An 18983-nucleotide genomic window follows, 5' to 3' on the forward strand; every position below is an offset into this window, starting at 1 on the left:
CTGTCAGCGAAGCAGCGTCCTTCTGAAGAGTGTCTTCTGCGCACTCGAATGTCCTGGGCTTGTTGGGACGTGGGGGCCTTGGGAGGGGTGGAGGCCGCTCCTGGGACTCCAAGGCCTGCGTGAGGTTTCCCGTTGCTATGGCTATTTTGCTAAGCGGAGAAGCTTGCTTCCCTCCCGCCTCCCTCTTCAGGTCGTCAGCAAGGCGTCTGCGTGATGTGCAGGATGGAAGCGCACGTGAACAGCGTCTTGCGTTCCTCAGGCAGTGCCATCGAGCCCTGGGGTGTCGTCAGCGTTCTGACATGTAAGTCGTTTCAGGTGCTTTGCCATGTCTCCGTCTGTTCGTGGAGGAGAGGAGGACTAACTTCCTCTTTCTTAGGCATAGGAGAACATTTCCAGCTGGGCGTGCAGGAAGACGCCCACGAGTTCCTCCGCCTTGCTGTCGATGCCATGCAGAGCGCTTGCCTGAGCGGAAGCAGCGAGTAAGCACAAGCAAATTGCCTTTCCAATGCTCCCGAGCCCTTTGGACTCCTTGAGGTGCTCCCATCAAGGAGAACCTACGCCCAGGGTTTTCAGGCCAAGTAAAACTCCTGGAGGAGGTGACTCTCTGCCCCTTACCGTTTCTTTCCAGCTTGGACATCTCTTCCCAATCGACTACCGTCATCCATCAAATCTTTGGGGGCTCTCTGAGATCCAGAGGTACTGCTCCCCACCTGTTGTTCCCCTTGGGACTGGCTGTGCCCTTCTGCCTGCTGCCTGTGATAAACAGCTGTACGTCTGACTGGCGCAGTAGGTAGGAGGAGCATGAACGGGCACGGTCGACCTCCCCTATCGCTGAGCGTTTCGGTTTGCCTTCCAGTCACGTGCTTGAGCTGCAAGGCAGTTTCCAGTTCCTACGAGGCCTTCCTGGACGTTCCTTTGGACGTGAAAGTAAGAGGGCTTGTCGCTTGTGCTTCGGGGCATCCCAAGGCCCCTGTAGCTTTCCAGAATCAACGCGGTTGGCTTAACAACGCCTCCTGTGACCCGAAGAGAGCTTGGTGGTGGGCGGGAAGCGGAATGGCCCGAGTCCCTCTGGGGAGGCCGTGGCAGCGGTCTGCCTGTGGGTGCTGGCTTGAAGGCGGGCGAGTGGGAATTGTCCTCTCTGCACCCTGGACGTCCTCTCAGCCTTCTTCCCTTTGCCCTCCCTCAGCAGCCGTCTGGCTCCTGGCCTGGCGGGTGGTATTGTTTTCCTTGGTGGTGACCCTGCACACCCTCAGTAGCTGAACTGTGCAGCGCCACAGAGAGGTGGCTCTCGGTAGCCTTGGGAATCCCTTGGGAAGGAGGGCGATGTTCAGCCCCAAAGGCTCGTCCCGTCTCCTTCCGGACGCTGCTTGCAGGCTGAGGGCGGGTCTCCTCAGCGTCGTCTAGCTAGGTTTTTGCGTAAACTCCTAGGAGGTGTTTGGGTGAGGGTGTTTCCCGCAGCTCAGTGCTCTCCTTTCTCACTCCTCCAGGCAGCCTCTTCTGTCACCGGTGCTCTGGAGGGCTTTGTCCGACCTGAGCGGCTGGAGGGCGAAAACTGCTATCGGTGTAGCCAGTAAGATGAACGCTAACGTCCTAATCGTACTAGATCCTGCGTGAAGGTGCTGCGTGTCGCCGAGCATAAGCCGTCGTTTCGTGTAGGCTGAACGCACAAGGAGACGACGCAGCTGGCTTTAGCGTGGCCTTACAGTGCTGAATAGTTTTAAAATAGCGCAAGGATGTGTGAGCCGGGAAGGGTTGTCTGGCCTTCCGGGGGGAAGAAAGGCTGCGTCGCAGGGTGCGTTTCAGCCCTCGCCTCTGTGCTTGCTTCCAAGGTGTGAGAGGATGGTCGCCGCCTCCAAGAGGTTTACAATCCATCGCGCGCCCATGGTGCTCACGGTGTGCCTGAAAAGGTTTGACGATTTCACCGGCGGGAAGATCAGCAAGGTGTGTACGCAGCTGGAGCGCAACCTCCTCTTCCTGGCGCAGGGGGTTTCCCAAAGCAGCGGGGCCTTTCGCCGGCTGTTGGCGTTGAGGTCTTTGCGTTCCCTTGCCAGGAGAGGAGAGTTCCCGCGGGAGGAGAAGCGCGTGCCCTGCTCCAGCAGAGCTGCTTTGGCCGAGAACAGTTTCCTGCCACCCAAACCACGCCACGTAGCTTTAGGGAGCGCCGAGTTGCCGTCAGCCCCAGAGATGTCTTTCTACGCCTCTAGCCCTTAGTCTTGGAAGGCTAGTTCACGTAGTATTTCAGGATGGCTTCTGAGCCCTCTTGCTCTCTCCGTAGGTTGTGGAGTACCCCGAGTACTTGGACCTTCGCCCGTACACGTCTCACGCAGCTGGGGAGCCCCTCCTCTACTCCTTATATGCTGTCGTGGTGCACCGCGGTCACAGCTGTTATCACGGACACTATTTCTGCTACACAAAGGTAAAGAGGGACGTCCTGCCTAGCAAGGCAGGGCAAAATCTACCCTGCCGAAGACACGCTTTCACGGCAGTGTTACTGGCAGCCGAGGGTCTTGGCGAGAAGGTCTCCTTAGGGGCTGGGCTGGGTTGGTTTTGGCTTTCTCTTGGTTCTGCAGTTCTCTGCCTGGGTTGGTGGAGGCACCGTGCCGTTCATCTCCAGACATCGACGCCTTTCTTTGCAGGCCAGCAGCGGAGTGTGGTATAAGATGGACGATGAGTCTGTGGATCGTTGTGGCATCGACACCGTGCTCAGGCAGCAAGCGTATCTGCTGTTTTACATCAGGTAATAAATAACAAGCGGTACTAAAACCTGTTTAGAATCGGTTTCCTCTCCTGGTTTGTGCTGATTTTCTTCTCATCCCCCCGAGCGTTTCTCTCACAGGAGAGCGAGTACAGGCCGCCCCATTCAGCGCTGTCAGAGCTGAGCTACCCCACGTCAGTGGTTATCTTTCCCTAGCGGGCTTTAGGCTGCTGCCCTGGTGCAAAGTGCTGCTTGCCTGCTCTGTGAAGCTGGCTGACGTAGGGAAGAGTACTTAAAGGGGGCCTACAGGCGAGGTGGGGAGGGACTCTTTATCAGGGAGTGTGGTGGTAGGAAGAGGGGCACCGGTTTGAAAGCGAGGGAGGGTAGGTTTTGGTTAGCTATCTGTTAGGAAGAAATCCTTGAGGGTGAGGGTGGCGAGGCCCTGGCACAGGTTGCCCAGGGAAGCTGTAGGTGCCCTCTCCCGGGAGGTGTTGGAGGCCAGGCTGGACGGGGCTTTGAGCAACGTGGTCTGGTGGAAGGTGTCTGTGCCCAGGGCAGGGGAGGTGGAACGAGGTGATCTTTCAGGTCCCTTCCAGTCCAAACTGCCTGATGATTCTACGATTCTATGAAATGGAGGCCATAGGGGTTATAAAGACGAGGCCTTGCTCCGACAGGGGGATTGGGGAAGACCCCAGCTGAACTTGCCAGAATGCCATTTGCGGCCCTGGTCGCATCTTCCCTCTGTCGTAGAAACCGCTCCCACAAAAGGACTGAAGCCGAGAGGAGGCTGCAAGAAGAGCCCTAAAGAGAGATGCCTCTCTTTGTTTTTATTCTCCAGGTGCTCTGATCGGAAAGCTGGCGAAATGGCTGCTTCCTCACCGGCACCATCGTATGCCCCTTCCTTCCTCAGCCTGTGGGGGTCCAGCAGGAAGCAAGTGGGTTCTGTGGGAGCAGAGGGTGAGCCTCGACAGACCAAGGTAACCCCGGGAAGGTGGCTGAGGGCAGCACGTGGGCAGTGGGCTTCTTTCTGGCATCTTGGCATCGCTCTCTTTTCCCTGGAACGCGGCACCGCTGTTGACAGTTGCGACGCTGCTCCCTCTCAAAGCACCCCCCCTAGATCCGTCCCATTGGTGCGCCTTTGGCCCTTCCGCCTCTGCAGCCCTCCAGGAGAGGCTCTGGAAGGCCCTTAGCTGTCCCCTCAGGCACCTTCTGGGGCTTCCCGCGGCTCTGCTCCCTTGAGGAGGGAAGGGCAGGACCCTATCCCAGCTCTCCTTGCAGGACGTGGCAGCGGGCATGGAGGACTCTCCAGGGGACAGCGGCTCCTCCGCAAGAGCCAGCAGCAGCCAGCCCACCTGGGCAGGTGCACGGGAGGCATCTGCAGGCTGGCTGGGCCCCGTCTGGCCAGGCAGGCTCAGCATTGCCTCCTGCGTGGGCTTCTGCTGGCATCGCTTCTTCTGCAGCTTGACAAGGCTGGTGTCCAGAAGGAAAGCTGACTGCCTGGTCTGCTCTCCGCCCTCGGGCCGTCTGCTGCACACCATGCAGGAGGGCAGCGAGGAGGAGGAGCGTGGAGCGAGCCCTTCTTCCCAGAGGAAGGGTGGCAGGGAGAGGCCCCGGAGCAGATCGCCGCAGTGGGGCAGGGATCTCCGCAGCTGGGTCGTGGACCCCACGGACTACGAGCACTCAGCAGGGAGGAGGAAGAGAACTAGCCCTGCGAGTGTTGACTGCGCTCCCAGGCACGGCGCAGCTCCAGGGCCCTCCAAGAGCAGCTGCCAGTCAGCTCGCGCAGCCAGTGCTGCTCAGGAGCAGAGCCTGCCAAAGCAGAGGGAGCAGAGAAGATGCTGTCAGCGGGGCAATGATATCCACAGCCCCCCTGTGGAGCACACGGGGCGCCGCCGCTCAGCACGCAAGAGGAAGAGGGAGAGAACAAGTCCTCCGCGTTGTGCCCGAGCCCCAAGAGGCGATGCAGCTCCCGAGGCCCTCCAACGCCGGCTCCAAGGGGGCTCCCGCAGCCAGGGCTGCTTGGGAGCAAACTCAGCGGAGCGCGGAGTGGGGAGCAGATCCCCACGGCACGGCTATGATCCCCACAGCCTGTTTGTGGTCACCATGGACTAGGAGCCCTTAGCAGGGGCAGGGAGAGGGAGAGGGGCAGGAGGAGGAGGGTCTCAGCAGTCCAGAGATGCAGGTGGGACAGGCACTCGGGGCGCTGCAGCGGTGGCGGGGGCAGATTGTGACCCTGGATGCGGGAGGAGCGCAGCATCTGACTCCCGCAATGCCGAAGAGGAGGAAGAATAATCCAGGAAGCAGCCAGACCGCCCCCAGCAGTCTTCAGCCTTGGGGATGTTCCACAGCCCTTTGCACATGGGCACGACCAAGCGGCTGCAAGGTGCCCTCCCTGAGCAGCGGGGTGGGACCATCTAACTCCACCCTCTGTCGACCTCCCGGCCAGTTCAAGGAGTCAGTGATTGTGTGAAATGGATGCTGAGATCCATTGGATCCAGCCACCGACGCTGTCCCCCTGGGGAGGAGCCCAGGCAGCAGCAGGTGGTTCTCTGCCGGAGCTGCGGCCCCTGGGGCGCAGGTGGGAGCAGGAGAACAGCGTCTGGAGGACGGGATGGCAGAGACGAGGTGCTGTGGGCCCACAGGAGTGTGTCTCTCTTTGCCTCTTGGTATAGGAAAAGCCTGAGAAGCACTTCTAAGTATACGTATCGAAATCTGTGAACGGGGAGAATAGTGATGCCAAGAGATTTGTAGGACGTAAGCGTAGCTGTGTCTTTGTGTTTGAAAAGTTTCCTTGCTTCTGTCTCTTGCGACTTAATTTTTTTTAGCCTCCTGGTCTTAACCCTGGTGTCCAGAGAACATGTTCTTCTTTGCTAAAGAAATGGCTGAGAGTCTCCTATGATGTTATTGCAGAGCAAGGAAAGCGCTTCCGGAGTGGATCTGTACAGCACTTGCTGACCCAGTCCAACTTTAGTGTTCGTTGGGACTCAGGGGTAGGAACCTGAAGGGAAGTTGCTGGTGCTGGGTCTCTGTATTTGTTGTGCATCCAAGGACGAAGGCTTCCTTGCTGCTTCCTCGCACAGAAGCTCTGAAAGGAATAAATCCTAGTGCGTACCTACAAAAACAAGCAACTACCATTAGATGTTTCTTGCGTAGGTCAGAGTGGTTTTGCTTATGAAAAGTTCCCTTCATAAATTTTGTTCCGCATGAAGGTAAATATGAATGATTTTTCTTGTTCCGTGTGCTGCTTTTGAGAGTTTTAATTTGAATTAAGTGTCTTACTTGAGTTATTTGTGGGTTTTTAACTCCCCACAGGATGGCTTAATCCAGTAATGTGATGAAACAATGAGGAAACTGTCTGTGGTTATTACAATTCAGCAGGGGACATACGGGTTAGGCTCTGGGAAGAAACGGTAAGAATTCCTTTCTAATTAAAAGTGTGGATTTATAAGCAGTGAGATAATGCCCAGGTTAGGTTGGTGGTTTTCTGTTTGTGGTTTCTTTGGTTTGGTTTTTGTTTTTTGTTTTTTTTTTTTTTCTAAATGTATCTGGCTTGGGCTCTGCTTGTTCTGTCTAGTTTTTGGGTTTCTACTATAACCAGTTACCTTAAATTTGGTGTAGATTCCGGTCGATTGATCGGCCTGTGCTGTGAATGAATTAATTACTAACGTACACTAGTAAAGACAATATATTTGGTCTTCAGCGTGACAGTGAAACAATACTTGCCATCATTGACTCTTTTATCTCAAAGCTGCTTTAATATTCAGTACTTGAGCTTGAGTTTATCTTAATTAGGAGGGGTAATTAGACATTTTGGAGCAGAATGCTGAGGTTAGTGCTAGCTGCTTCCTTCTGCTGAGAATTAGTGTGTTCTCAGGGCTTTTTGTGGCATTAACAGTACTAGGAATATAGCTTTCACTCTTCCCTGAGAGACACTAAATGCAACTTTAAGAGTTACAGAAAATTTTGGAAAGTGTTATGGTAAAGTTCATGTTTTTGAAAGAACTCCCCTTCATACTTTTATGCATTCATGTCTTGGGCACGTTAAAGCAGTATTTCAGAATCACTCAGTACATAACCAGGCTTTGTGAGCCTGAGCAACTGTGCTTGAATGTCGAGATATGTAAGAAAAAAAGGAAGGTACTAATTCCTTGCTTTTAATCTAGGTGCCTGGAATGGCTCTTGAATAACCTGATGCCTCACCAGAGTGTGGCGCTCTTCAAAGACCTCAGGTATTCAGGCGTCAGTTAACTGTCAGTGGTGAAGTACAGTTTCTTCCAAAGCGTGCAGCTCGCTCAACACGACTTTCTAGGCTATTGACGGTTGCTTGTTACCTAGCTTGCTTTCTTGGTTTTGTCTGTATGTCTCACAGAATTCTTTGATGACTTGTCTGTTTTCAGCACAAACTCACGATCCCCTAATGCCCTGAGGTGAACGAGTACTCAGCCGATCGGGTTCTTGTGCGCCCTTCCCGGCCTGGCCTGCGCTGGAGTCATTGGGACGATCGGACCGCTCCGGGCGGCCTCCTGAGGGGGCGGCGGCGGCCGGGCCGTCAAGGGGAAGCGCGGCGGTGGCCGCCTCCGAGGGGGCTCCGGGCCGCGGACGCGGCTCTGTCAGGGGCGGGTGGCGGGAAGGGGCTGCGGGGCTGGCGGCGGTCGCGCTGGCCCTGAGGTGGCGCGGCGGGCAGGAGGGGCCGTGAGGGGCGGAGGGGCCCGGCGAGGCCGGGGGCGAGTGAGGGGCTGTGCGGGAAGGGCCCAGGGCGCTCGAGGGCCGAGCCCGATCTTCGGGGTCTCGTGCGGGAAAGGGAGGGGCGGAGGGGAAGGGCTGCCGCTGTGAGGTTGGTGGGGGGCCGGGGCCAGGGGGGAGTTTCTTGTCTGCTTCGGAAAGGTCCCAGCAGCAGCTGCTGCAGTGAACAAGAGAGGGGAGGTGAGCAACGGCGGGGGGGGGAGGCTGGTCCCTCACGGGGAGGAAAAAAGCCCTTTCCGGTACCTGGTGCTGCCTCTGTAACAGACAAATTTGAAGGAGTGTGTCTCTGTCTTTTTGCATAGGAAACAGCTGAAAAGCACTTCTAAGTATATTTATCAGACTCTGTTTGTGAATGGGGAGAACAGCGATGTCAAAATTTGTGCTCTGGGAGAGGAGTGGAACTTGCATAAGATCTATTTGTGCCAGGTAAGCGGCTCCTTTCTTCCTCGCAAGAGAAACTGTATTTGTGATGAAAGAATGTCTGGTAAATGGTAAGTGTGACTCAAGACTTTTTTCTTTCCTTTTCTTCCCCTTACATTTCTGACTTATCACTCTCGCTGTGGATGCAAGCAGTTACACAACATGCCTTGTGCCTTTGATAGTAATGTTAGGAAGCGTAGCTGTAGCTTCGTGTTTGAAAAGTTTCTTTGTTTCTGTCCCTTGCAACTTAATTTTGTTTTAATCTCATCATCTTAACCTTGGCCCATCCTTTGTGAAAACAGTCCTGAAAACTGTCTTTTGGTGTCCGGAGGACAGGTTCTTGTTTGCTAAAGAAATGGCTGAGAGTCTCCTGCGATGTTAATATTATTGCAGAGCAAGGAAAGCGCTTCCGGAGTGGATCTGTACAGCACTTGCTGACCCAGTCCAACTTTAGTGTTCATTGGGACTCAAGGGTAGGGAACTGAAGGGAAGTTGCTGGTGCTGGGTCTCTGTATTTGTTGTCTATCCAAGGATGAAGGCTTTCTTGCTGCTTCCTCGCACAGAAGCTCTGAAAAGAATAAATCCTAGTGCGTACCTACAAAAAAGATGCTGTTTCTTACAAGCGTTTTATTTTGGGCTCGTGTTAGGGTGAAATTCTTTGTATGACGTCTTGCGCTTTGGGAGTGAAGAGTGCTGTTATCTTTACTGTCTGTTCTCTTTTATTACTTTTCCTGTGACAGAAGTGGGGAGAAACCATGGCTTTGTCTTGAAACGTTTCATTCAGTTGTGCCGTTACCTTTAACGTGGGAGTCTAACCTGGAAAGCAATGTATTTGAAGCGAGAAGAGAAAGTAACATCAGGTACTACACCTGAAAATGTGTGCGCTTCTGTGTTAGCTGTAGTGAAACACAAAATGGTTTTATGTGTTACGAGGTGAAGATGGCACTGGGAGATGCTCAGCAGGTTGAATGCAGCTCCTCTGGTGTAAGAAGGGATGGTAGAAGTGAATTCTTGATTTTTGTTGTTGTAGTGTTAAAGCCATGTTTCCAGTACAGGTACAGCAATTGCTTGCATTGGCCACAGCAAGGGAAATTTCACAGAATCACAGGACGATAGGGGTTGGAAGGGACTTCTGGAGGTCATCCCATCCAAACCCCTGCTTGAGCAGGCACCCCCAGAGCAGGGGGGGCACAGGACCGCGTCCAGACGGGGTGTGAATGTCTCCAGGGAAGGGACCCCACAGCCTCCCTGGGCAGCCTGTGCCCCTGCTCTGGCACCCACACAGGGAAGGGGTTTGTCCTCATGTTCAGGTGGAACCTCCCATGTTCCAACTTGTGCCTGTTGCCCCTTGGCCTGTCATTGGGCACCACTGAAAAGAGCCTAGTCCCATCATCGTGACACCCACCCTTTAGATATTTATAAGCATTGATGAGATCCCCCCTCAGTCTTCTCTTCTCCAGGCTGACCAAACCCAGGTCTGTCAGCCTTTCCTCACAAGGGAGATGTTCCAGCTCCTTGGTAGCTCTCCTCTGGACTTGCTCAAGCAGTTCCCTGTCCTTCTTAAACTAGGGGGCCCAGAACTGGATGCAGCACTCCAGATGTGGCCTCACTGGGGCAGAGCAGAGGGGGACAATAACCTCCTTGCCCTGGCCATGCTCCTTTGAATGCAGCCCAGGACACTGTTGGCCTTCGTGGCCCCAAGGGCACGATGCTGGCTCAGGGTCACCTCGCTGCCCCACAGCACTGCCAGGGCCTTCTCAGCAGAGCCGCTCTCCAGCAGGTCCCCCCCAGCCTGTGCTGGTGCGGGGGGTTGTTTCTCCCCAGGGGCAGGACCTTGCGCTTGCTCTTGCTGAATTCCATGAGGTTCCCCTGGGTACAGCTCTCCAGCCTGTCCAGGTCATGTTTCATTGCTTTCTTGTAGGAAAAAGCCTTTTGCGTGCATCAGAACCTTTTGAAGCGTGTAAAACGCAGGCAGAAAAGTCACTTGCATATAGCCCAAGGTTGATCATAGGCAGCCACCTCTGGATAGAGCAGTGGGTGTGTTTGACCAGGGGGACAGCTGGGAGACACAGCTTTAATTGTCTGCTTGCTTTTAACTTTGTAAAACTGAGGCAGGGTATAAGTGGGTTGGACAGTCAGACTTAACGTTGTGCAGCATAAACAGGGTGGGCACTTTGGTGGTTTGTCCTTAGGCTGTTGTTGGCGACAATGCTTTTAATCGTGGATGTGATTGTGCTGCTGCTCCGTCTCAAGTTCGTGAAGCTAGCCCTTCAAACTTAGTGTGGGTGCACGACTAAAATTGAATATTAAATAGCTTCTGTGGATGCTTTTGAACAGACTCTGAAAATTGCAGTTTTGGTCTGTAGAGGTGTCATTGTACAAGTGATGTTCTTGTGAGATGAAGTTTTGTGGTGAAGTTAACTGTTCTCCTAAGTCAGGTTTCTATTTCAATTTATGCTCTGTCGTTGGAGTGGTGTTTCTCAAGGTAAAATATTTGTGGGTGTTAAAAATAGCTCGCTGTCAATGAAATCACGACTCCTCTGCCTTGTTGAGCATCCTCTCTCAGGATGTATGTTTCTGTTTCCCTAGTCTCTCAAGCTACTGCATTTAGTTTGATAAATGACAGCAAGGTGCTGCTCTACCTGTGAGTGGCAGGTCTGAGAAATGGAGGGTTTCATTTTCTCTGATCCTGGTTACTAAAATGATAAATTCTCCTGAAACTGAGGAGTTGGCCTACATGGCAAAGCTAAGGTAGCCTCCTGAGGATCGGCAAGATGACTGAGGTCCTGGTTTTAGAGTAGCGTATTGTATGTCATCGTAGTTAGGGGATATGCCAAAGGTATGGAAATATTTATGTAATGAAATAAAATCAGAATTGGATTTCATGTTATGTGCTGCCCTGAGTTGAAATGCTGAGTTAAGAGGTCAGGGCATACGGTGCTGTACAAATAGACTTTATTTTTTTGATCTCTCAGGTAAACTTCAGTGAGTGATAGCACCTCATAATGGGCACATCTGCTGCTGAGAAGGAAAATCATGAATCCTAGTAGAGCAGTATATTTCACTTCATTTGGACGGAAACCTATCAAATTCTAGTTTTATATGCCTTACACTTTATAAGAAAAGGTATATTTCCATAAGTGGTGTATGTGCATGTGTCCTCGGTATGAGACTTACAACCTTGTACATTAATTTGTATGTCTTGCATGCTTTTCTTCCCTCCAGCCCCCCAGTAGCTGAACAGGCATTCCGCGATGCCTGGAGGATTTGTTGTCCACCGGTAACATTAAGGACTTAATTCTTGGACTGGTTATATCCCCATTGGTGGTGTGGTTTGTAGGAAAAGAGTTTGTGTGGCTTTTGTGGCCCTTGAAAGCTCTTTCTTCACTCTGATTGCAGACACGTAGTCCAAACGTCCTAGACGCATTTTCCCTTTCAGAAATAGAGCAACTACAGTTAGTCCTTTCTTGAGTAGGTCAGAGTGGTTTGCATTGTGAAAAGTTCCCTTCATAAATTTTGTTCTGCATGAAGGTAAATATTAATGATTTTTTTTTGTTCCGTGTGCTGCTTTTGAGAGCTTTAATTTGCATTAAGTGTCTTACTTGAGTTCTTTTTCTCTCCTCTTCCCTCATGTAGTCAGGCTACTTTTCCAGTATGTTCAGTGGAGCTTGGAAAGAATCTAGCATGAACATCATAGAGTTGGAGATTCCTGACCCAAACATTGATACAGAAGGTAAGTGGGAACCTTTTATTTTAACATAACTCCTACCTTCAGCGTTCAAGCTGAACCTGACAGAAAATTAACTGGAAAAAAAAATTTTTTTAAGGATAATTTTCAAACGAGTAAATAAGAAACTTGAAAGAATGAGTTCTGTGCTCATTCAGTTCTGAGCTTAACTCGGGTCACCAGTAGAGTTGAATTAACTTTTGTACCTCTGAGCTGGGAAGCACAGCTGGAAAGCAACTGCTTGTACTGTTGTTTTGGCATTGGGGCTCTTGGGATCAATATGTGCAACTGTTGTGGAGATCCGAATGTTGGAGTGTGGATCACATCTTCATCTGTCTGGTCTTGAAAAGCTGCCGAGGGGGGGGCTCGCGGGGGACCGATGTGAGTTGGCAGAAAGCTTTGCTATGGTTCCAAGCACCGTGGAGTGAACTGTGAGTTTTGTTTTTCAGAAGAATTACAGAGAAATTTGTAGCATCACAGCAGTATCTCAATGTTACACTAGTGATGAGTTGCAGAGGAGGAGCATGAGATTTCTCTTCTTTTTACCTAGTTTTACTGTCCTGCACGTGGCCCCGTGGCGTGCCTTGGTGGCTGTTTTAAGATGAATATCTTGTTTAAATGGTGCAAGGGGCTGTATTTCATCGGTGACTGCCATGTTTTGTGTATTCTGTTTATGTGCGTGTGCTTGAGGTGGTAAATACCAGTTTTTTATCCTGAGCAAGCAGGAGTGAAGAGAATGTGTGAGTTGCAGTGGTTTGGTTATATTTAAGGATTCTTTTAGTTATCCGAGCTCGTATGTCCTGTCTTAGTTTGACACTTGTACTCTTTTCAGCTCTACAGGTGGCTTTTGGCTCGCTGTACAGAGATGATGTATTAATAAAACCCAGTCGAGTAGTTGCCCTTTTAGCAGCAGCCTGCATGCTGCAGCTTGTAAGTAATAAATGTGCAATATTTTTATGCTTTCTTTTCAGCTAAAGGTAACTGTTCGTAACATAGTCACGCACACGTATTGTTTCACCTGGAGAAATAAATAATCTTTTCGTACAAAGTGGGAAAAAGCCCCAAACGTAACACAGTGGTTCTATTTCAAAATAGCATGGCTTAGATTCAGTTGTAATGTTAAGCGCCATTTTGAGCATTATATCTAGAAGTAGGCTAAAATAAGTTTTAACAGCTCCTTTGTTCTACCCTGACAGTATTCATTAAGCTTTTCTTTCACGTGATATATCCTTAAGAAAAAGCTGTTTTTCTGAGGAACATTGATTGGTTTGTGTGTTCTGGATAGAGTAGCAGAGGTCACTGTAGCACGTGTGACTCTGGTAATTGTTCAGGCATGAAAACTTGTATGAACTGCACAATCTTTGAAACCTCAGTTAGGAAATAAAAACTTTGAATATTTGTGGGTTTTTTTCTTCCCCGCAGGATGACTTAATCCAGCAATGTGGTGAAACAATGAAGGAAACCATTAATGCAGAAACTGTGTGTGGTTATTACAATTCAGCGGCAACATATGGGTTAGACTCTGTGAAGAAAAAGTAAGAATTACTTTCTCTGAGCTGCTTTGTACATTGCTAATTAGAAGTGTGAATTTATGAATGGTGAGATAATGTCCAGTTAGGTTGGCGGTTTTTTTGTTGTTTGGTTTTTAATTTTTTTTTAAAGGTATCTGGCTTGGGCTCTGCTTGTTCTGTTTAGTTTTCAGGTTTCTACTATAACCAGTTACCTTAAATTTGGTGTAGATTCTGGTCGATTGATCGGCCTGTGCTGTGAATGAATTAATTACTAACGTACACTAGTAAAGACAATATATTTGGTCTTCAGCGTGACAGTGAAACAATACTTGCCATCATTGACTCTTTTATCTCAAAGCTGCTTTAATATTCAGTACTTGAGCTTGAGTTTATCTTAATTAGGAGGGGTAATTAGACATTTTGGAGCAGAATGCTGAGGTTAGTGCTAGCTGCTTCCTTCTGCTGAGAATTAGTGTGTTCTCAGGGCTTTTTGTGGCATTAACAGCACTAGGAATATAGCTTTCACTCTTCCCTGAGAGACACTAAATGCAACTTTAAGAGTTACAGAAAATTTTGGAAAGTGTTATGGTAAAGTTCATGTTTTTGAAAGAACTCCCCTTCATACTTCTATGCATTCATGTCTTGGGCACGTTAAAGCAGTATTTCAGAATCACGCGGTACATAACCAGGCTTTGTGAGCCTGAGCAACTGTGCTTGAATGTCGAGATATGTAAGAAAAAAAGGAAGGTACTAATTCCTTGCTTTTAATCTAGGTGCCTGGAATGGCTCTTGAATAACCTGATGCCTCACCAGAGTGTGGCGCTCTTCAAAGACCTCAGGTATTCAGGCGTCAGTTAACTGTCAGTGGTGAAGTACAGTTTCTTCCAAAGCGTGCAGCTCGCTCAACACGACTTTCTAGGCTATTGACGGTTGCTTGTTACCTAGCTTGCTTTCTTGGTTTTGTCTGTATGTCTCGCAGAATTCTTTGATGACTTGTCTTTTTTCAGCATAAACCTCATGAAACAGCTGATTAGTTCTTCTGACCTACTTGTAGTGCAAGTGGAAATGGATGTGTACACCGCTCTCAAAAAGGTACTTGGCGAAGGGTTGGGCTGGGGCTTTATGAAGTTGAACTCCAGAGTAGTAGCTGATTTGTAGCACAATGAGAATTTTAACCTCTTTGGTATTTCCTGGAAGCATCTAAGAGAGTATCAGAATCTTTGTAGGAATTAATGCATTATGAAAAAGCGCTGTTAATAACGCATGTATTACTGTTTTGAAGACTTCTTCAATTAACTCCCTAGAGTTTGTTTATTTTCCCTAGTGGATGTTCCTCCAGCTAGTGCCTACTTGGAATGGGTCTTTGAAACAACTCTTAACCGAAGCTGATGCGTGGTTTGCCAGGCGCAGGAGAGGTAGGATTAATTGGCATGGCCTTGGGTTGTGGAAGAGGCTGGTCAGAAGTAAAATACGATAGTCTTCCTCCACTTCCCAACTTTCTCCTCTTCTCTCTGGGAAGGCTGGCCTCTGCCAGCAGTCCCCGGGATCAGGGTCTCAGCACCGATAGCCTTTTCACTGTTTTGTCCACATGTTTCAAGTGAGCAGACATGGTCGCTAGTTTTGCTTCGTTGCTTCTGCTGTTGTTCAGTTAGGATAAGCTTTTGTTGCCTTCTCGCTAGAAGGCACGTGTGTGTTTCCAAAGAGGAAAAGTTTGGTCTAACAGTTCTGCCAAAAGGGTTTGAGTGTAAGTAATTTCTTGGGTTTAGCTCCAAAAGATGGTTTGCTTTTCCATAAAAACTTTCTGTGCTTAATAAAGTAAACCTCAATGTCAAATACAAATACGCTCTGGAAAATATTTAGAAAACCAACTTGTAATACCAGTGCTCCGTCTTGCAGATTTTGAGGATGACGTTGCCTTCCTGGAATCGGAACAGGGGAATGCGTTCCTGTCGGTGTTCACACACTTGAGATTACAGTATATCATCAGTGACTTGGCGTCAGCCAGAATTATTGAGAGAGATTCCCTAATGCCCTCAGGTGAGCGAGTACTCAGCTGATCGAGTTCTGTGTGCCTTTCCTAGCCTGGCCTGTGATAGAGTCATTGGGAAGATCGAGGTGTATTTGCTGGTCTTATCACTTGCGTGTTTATCTCCAATGTCTGAATTGCGGCTGAAGATTCAGCAGAAGTTGAACATTAAATTTACATGCATGAAAGTCTTAAAAGACAGACACGTAGGTGTGTTAAGCGTTTGTTGATCAGTCAGTTTATCAAAATACTTTATAATCAGTACATGGTAGGTTATCTGTGTTTAAATGACCCCTGAGTCCCAGGCATGCAAAAAAACTGCTGAGAGAGCAAAATTTGCTGCGACTCAACTGTTTTGTAGCCATTATCTTTGTACAAAGAGCTGGGTAGTTTTTGCTGGGATTTGGAGTAATACCTGAAAATGAAAACCAAAAGCACAAGGTGCTGTGAACTCGTCTCCCCTCCTCAAAGACAAGCATTATTTACTGACAGGTATTTTGGGTGTTTTTGGAGGAGATGGGATAATGACGTATTCTGCTCTTGTCCTTTTATTTGCATTTTGCATACATCCTCCTTCTAGGTCCTGGTGCTTTTTTGAAGCCCATAGAGTGAAATGCCATTTAATGTGTTATAGATCACTGCTATTAATGTTACAGTATCACTGAAAGATAAGAAGCCGCATTCTCATCTTTGCTTTGTTCTTTGCTTGGAAGCTGTGTAAACTTGGCTGCTGAGAGATGAGTGAAACTGGAGATGAGTAACCCCGTTGGGCTCTCACTTGAAAGTGTTTTTCCACCATCGTTCATATCTTTTATCATGTGAAACACCTGCCCCTCCTCCTTTTTCCTTTTTGTTTTTATTTAATATATTATTATTTATTTTTCCCCTCCCCAGAGTGAGTTGTGCTCATTGTAACAGTGTTTGGACTTCCCCTGCTCTGCCTCTGGATCTGGCTCCTGGTGTCCTAGCTCCATATTTCACTCTGTTCGGTCTTTCCTTATTGTAGTTGAATCTTAGCATTGAATTTTGCATCTTGACTCTCTGACAGTTTTTTCCCTAGCTCTCACGTACACAGCATTGATTCTTTTTTCTATATCTGTCCCCAGCACAACTATCCATCCATCCGTGTCCCTGCGATGTCCGTTTAGCAATGTAATTGCCAAATGTGAATTAAGACTGCTTTTGTTGATCTGTTCATCACTCTTATTTGCAACTTCTTGACAACTGTGTTCTTGCCATCTGTCTGTAGCCTTCGGGGTCGCTTTGGGCTCTTGCCATACATAACTCTTTAACCTGTCCTTGAGTTACACCGCTGCCTTCCTCTAAAATTAAATTTTTTTTTCCATCTCACATTGGCTTTTTCCTTCATGCTGCCATAGATGTCAACACAATAATGGTCCAATATCAGAGGAGACTTGTTGGGATATTTTTCTTGAAGCCTGCTAGCCTGGTCAAACTGTTAGATGCTTTTAAAACACTTGCCTTGCCATTAAGGTGATGTAGTGAGCGTTACTTTAGTTTGCCTTCCTTGTGCTGCCGTATCCTGTCTCTGCTAGAAATAATGGGTTTTTTTTGTAGCTGAATTCAGCTTTTTGTAGCTGAATGTCTCAATAACGCTGAGCACCTCTTTCTCACACTTTGAAATGTTCAAAGAATGCCGCTATCAGAAGCTGAATTAGGACTTTCTGATAGGGGGTAGCTGTGGGGAGGGAGTAGGGTCCTTCCCTCCCTAGAAATCTGTCCCTCTCTTGAGTGAAAGTGAACCGTTACCACTGCTGAAATGCACTGGCTTTCCCTGCTCTCGCTTCTGGCTTCGATTAATACCTTCATAGACGGAGAAGAGACTGTCTTCCTCACTAGATCTGGCAAAGTCAAATACGAAGGAACTCGGTTATCCTGTGCTCACAACGTCTATTTAAAAGTGTCCTTGGAACAGCAGGTGGAGGCAGTGTGTCGTAGACCGCTGCGTCGAGCTGAGGTGGAGCTTGGGTGAATGGTTTGGTCGGTTATGACCAGTAGATGGGGCAGGGTTTGACCTCGAGCAAGTGATAACAGTTTATACTATGCATAAATCCTAGAAGAACAGATCCGATCGTGGATAGGTGGTATTTTAGATGCTTAAGTGATGTATAAAGTCAGTATAATCCATCTGGCGATTAACATTGGTGCGGATGGTAATCATAGTGCAAAGGCATCTTCATTCTGTATTAAAAAATAAGGTAACTGTGGGTGAGTGACCCTTTAGATCCTTAATTGAAAGATGACAGAGGAGAACTATGGATTATTTTCATGTCAAGTGGCTGTGTCAGCATGTGAATAAGATGTTGCAAACCAGACATTTGCCAGTACTGTGCTTGGTTTCCTTCTCTTAACGTTGCTGTTTGTTATTGCTTACCAGAACTGCGACGGGCAGCCTTTTCTTAGTGTTCTTCAGCGGACAGATTTTGTGTCTGTGCTCAAACCCAGCAGCCTTCTGCCTACATACGTCAGAGGAAGAATGTTCTTACATTGTTACGAGATTAATTGCAACTTTGAGGCTGGTTTGCCTGTGCTTATTGAAAAAGAATGTGCTCTACCACTGATAATGAATTTAAAAAAAAGGAAAAAACCCCCAAACTTGAATTCCAAGGGAACTGGGAGAGCAGGGAGGGAAGAGCAGCGTGATGTGGAGACTTCTACAGGTGTAATGAAGTGTAAGTGAAGAGGTTAATACTGGATGGCCCTTGTAATCTGTTGGTGGTGGTGTGTAGCCAAAAGCTGTGTTAAGATCAGGAACTTTTGCTCGTCCTTTAAAAGGAGGCTTGGATAAATATTGGTGGTGCCCTTTTGAACTGATGCTGCCAGCATCCAGTGTCTGAGGTGATTGCATCGTACCCAAGAGAGCCTTGAAACATGGAAATTGTTGGGCAGTTTGTATTGTGGTGTAAGCCTTTTAGATTATTCTAGATGAAATAGTTCTCAGGGAGGTATAAAGAAGGTGACCATGTTGAAGAGTTGAAAGAAATGGTGTAACACTTCCTGAGCAGTATTTTTCCTCTTAACCTTTACAGATTAACAGGTGAACTACAGTTGAAATATGGTGTATGACATAGGTTCATATACAAAAATAGCGAAGATGCTCTGTCTCCTGATTGTTTTTTTGTTTCTTTTTCCTCCTAGCACATCCATTCTCTGTTCCTCACCTGTGCACTTTTCCTTAAATCATTGTAATGCTTTCTGTTGCGCTCTGGTGAATTCCCATTTTGGTCCTATCACAGCCTGAATCTTAACTCGGGAGTCAGTAGGGCAAGGGCTGGTTTTATGTTTTGAATCTGGGACTCTGAAGGCGATCTCAGCACTGTGCTCTCACCCTTCTGTCACCCCCAGCAGCAACCAACCTGTTTTGTTTTCCTGCTAACGGTGGTTCTCGCCGCTCCTGCCATCCCAGTCCATTCCTCCCTAGAGTTTGTTCTCATCTGAGACCTTGCGGACTTGCCGCTGTTCATTAGCTTGACTGAAAAGAACTTATGTGCTGGGCTTTTGGCTGCTTCTGATCCCTTCTGTGTAACTGCCTTAGCAGCTGTTAGGTTTTGTTCTGCTGTATCTCTTGGTTGCAGCTGTTAAATTAATACAGCTGACAGAATCTTCGCAGAATCACAGAGTGGTGGGGGTTGGAAGAGCCCTCTGGAGCTCACCCCGTCCCACCCCTGCTTGAGCAGGCACACCCAGAGCAGGGGCACAGGACCGTGTCCAGGCGGGGGGTGAATGTCTCCAGGGAAGGGACCCCACAGCCTCCCTGGGCAGCCTGTGCCCCTGCTCTGGCACCCGCACAGGGAAGGGGTTTGTCCTCATGTTCAGGTGGAACCTCCCATGTTCCAGCTT

General features: G+C 48.8%; 1 protein-coding gene across 1 annotated transcript in view; it reads left to right on the forward strand.

The window, feature by feature from the left end:
- LOC135317006 (germ cell-less protein-like 1) overlaps positions 1-18983 on the forward strand; it is a 108326-nt gene that overhangs the window by 81389 nt on the left and 7954 nt on the right. The window contains exons 3-10 of the mRNA XM_064472518.1: positions 7703-7864; positions 11495-11591; positions 12418-12515; positions 13008-13120; positions 13870-13935; positions 14104-14188; positions 14421-14511; positions 14993-15133. Coding sequence (XP_064328588.1) covers positions 7703-7864; positions 11495-11591; positions 12418-12515; positions 13008-13120; positions 13870-13935; positions 14104-14188; positions 14421-14511; positions 14993-15133 — 853 coding nt within the window. The remainder of the gene's footprint in view (positions 1-7702; positions 7865-11494; positions 11592-12417; positions 12516-13007; positions 13121-13869; positions 13936-14103; positions 14189-14420; positions 14512-14992; positions 15134-18983) is intronic.

The sequence above is a fragment of the Phalacrocorax carbo genome, chromosome 24, assembly GCF_963921805.1.
Source record: "Phalacrocorax carbo chromosome 24, bPhaCar2.1, whole genome shotgun sequence".
NCBI lineage: Eukaryota > Metazoa > Chordata > Aves > Suliformes > Phalacrocoracidae > Phalacrocorax > Phalacrocorax carbo.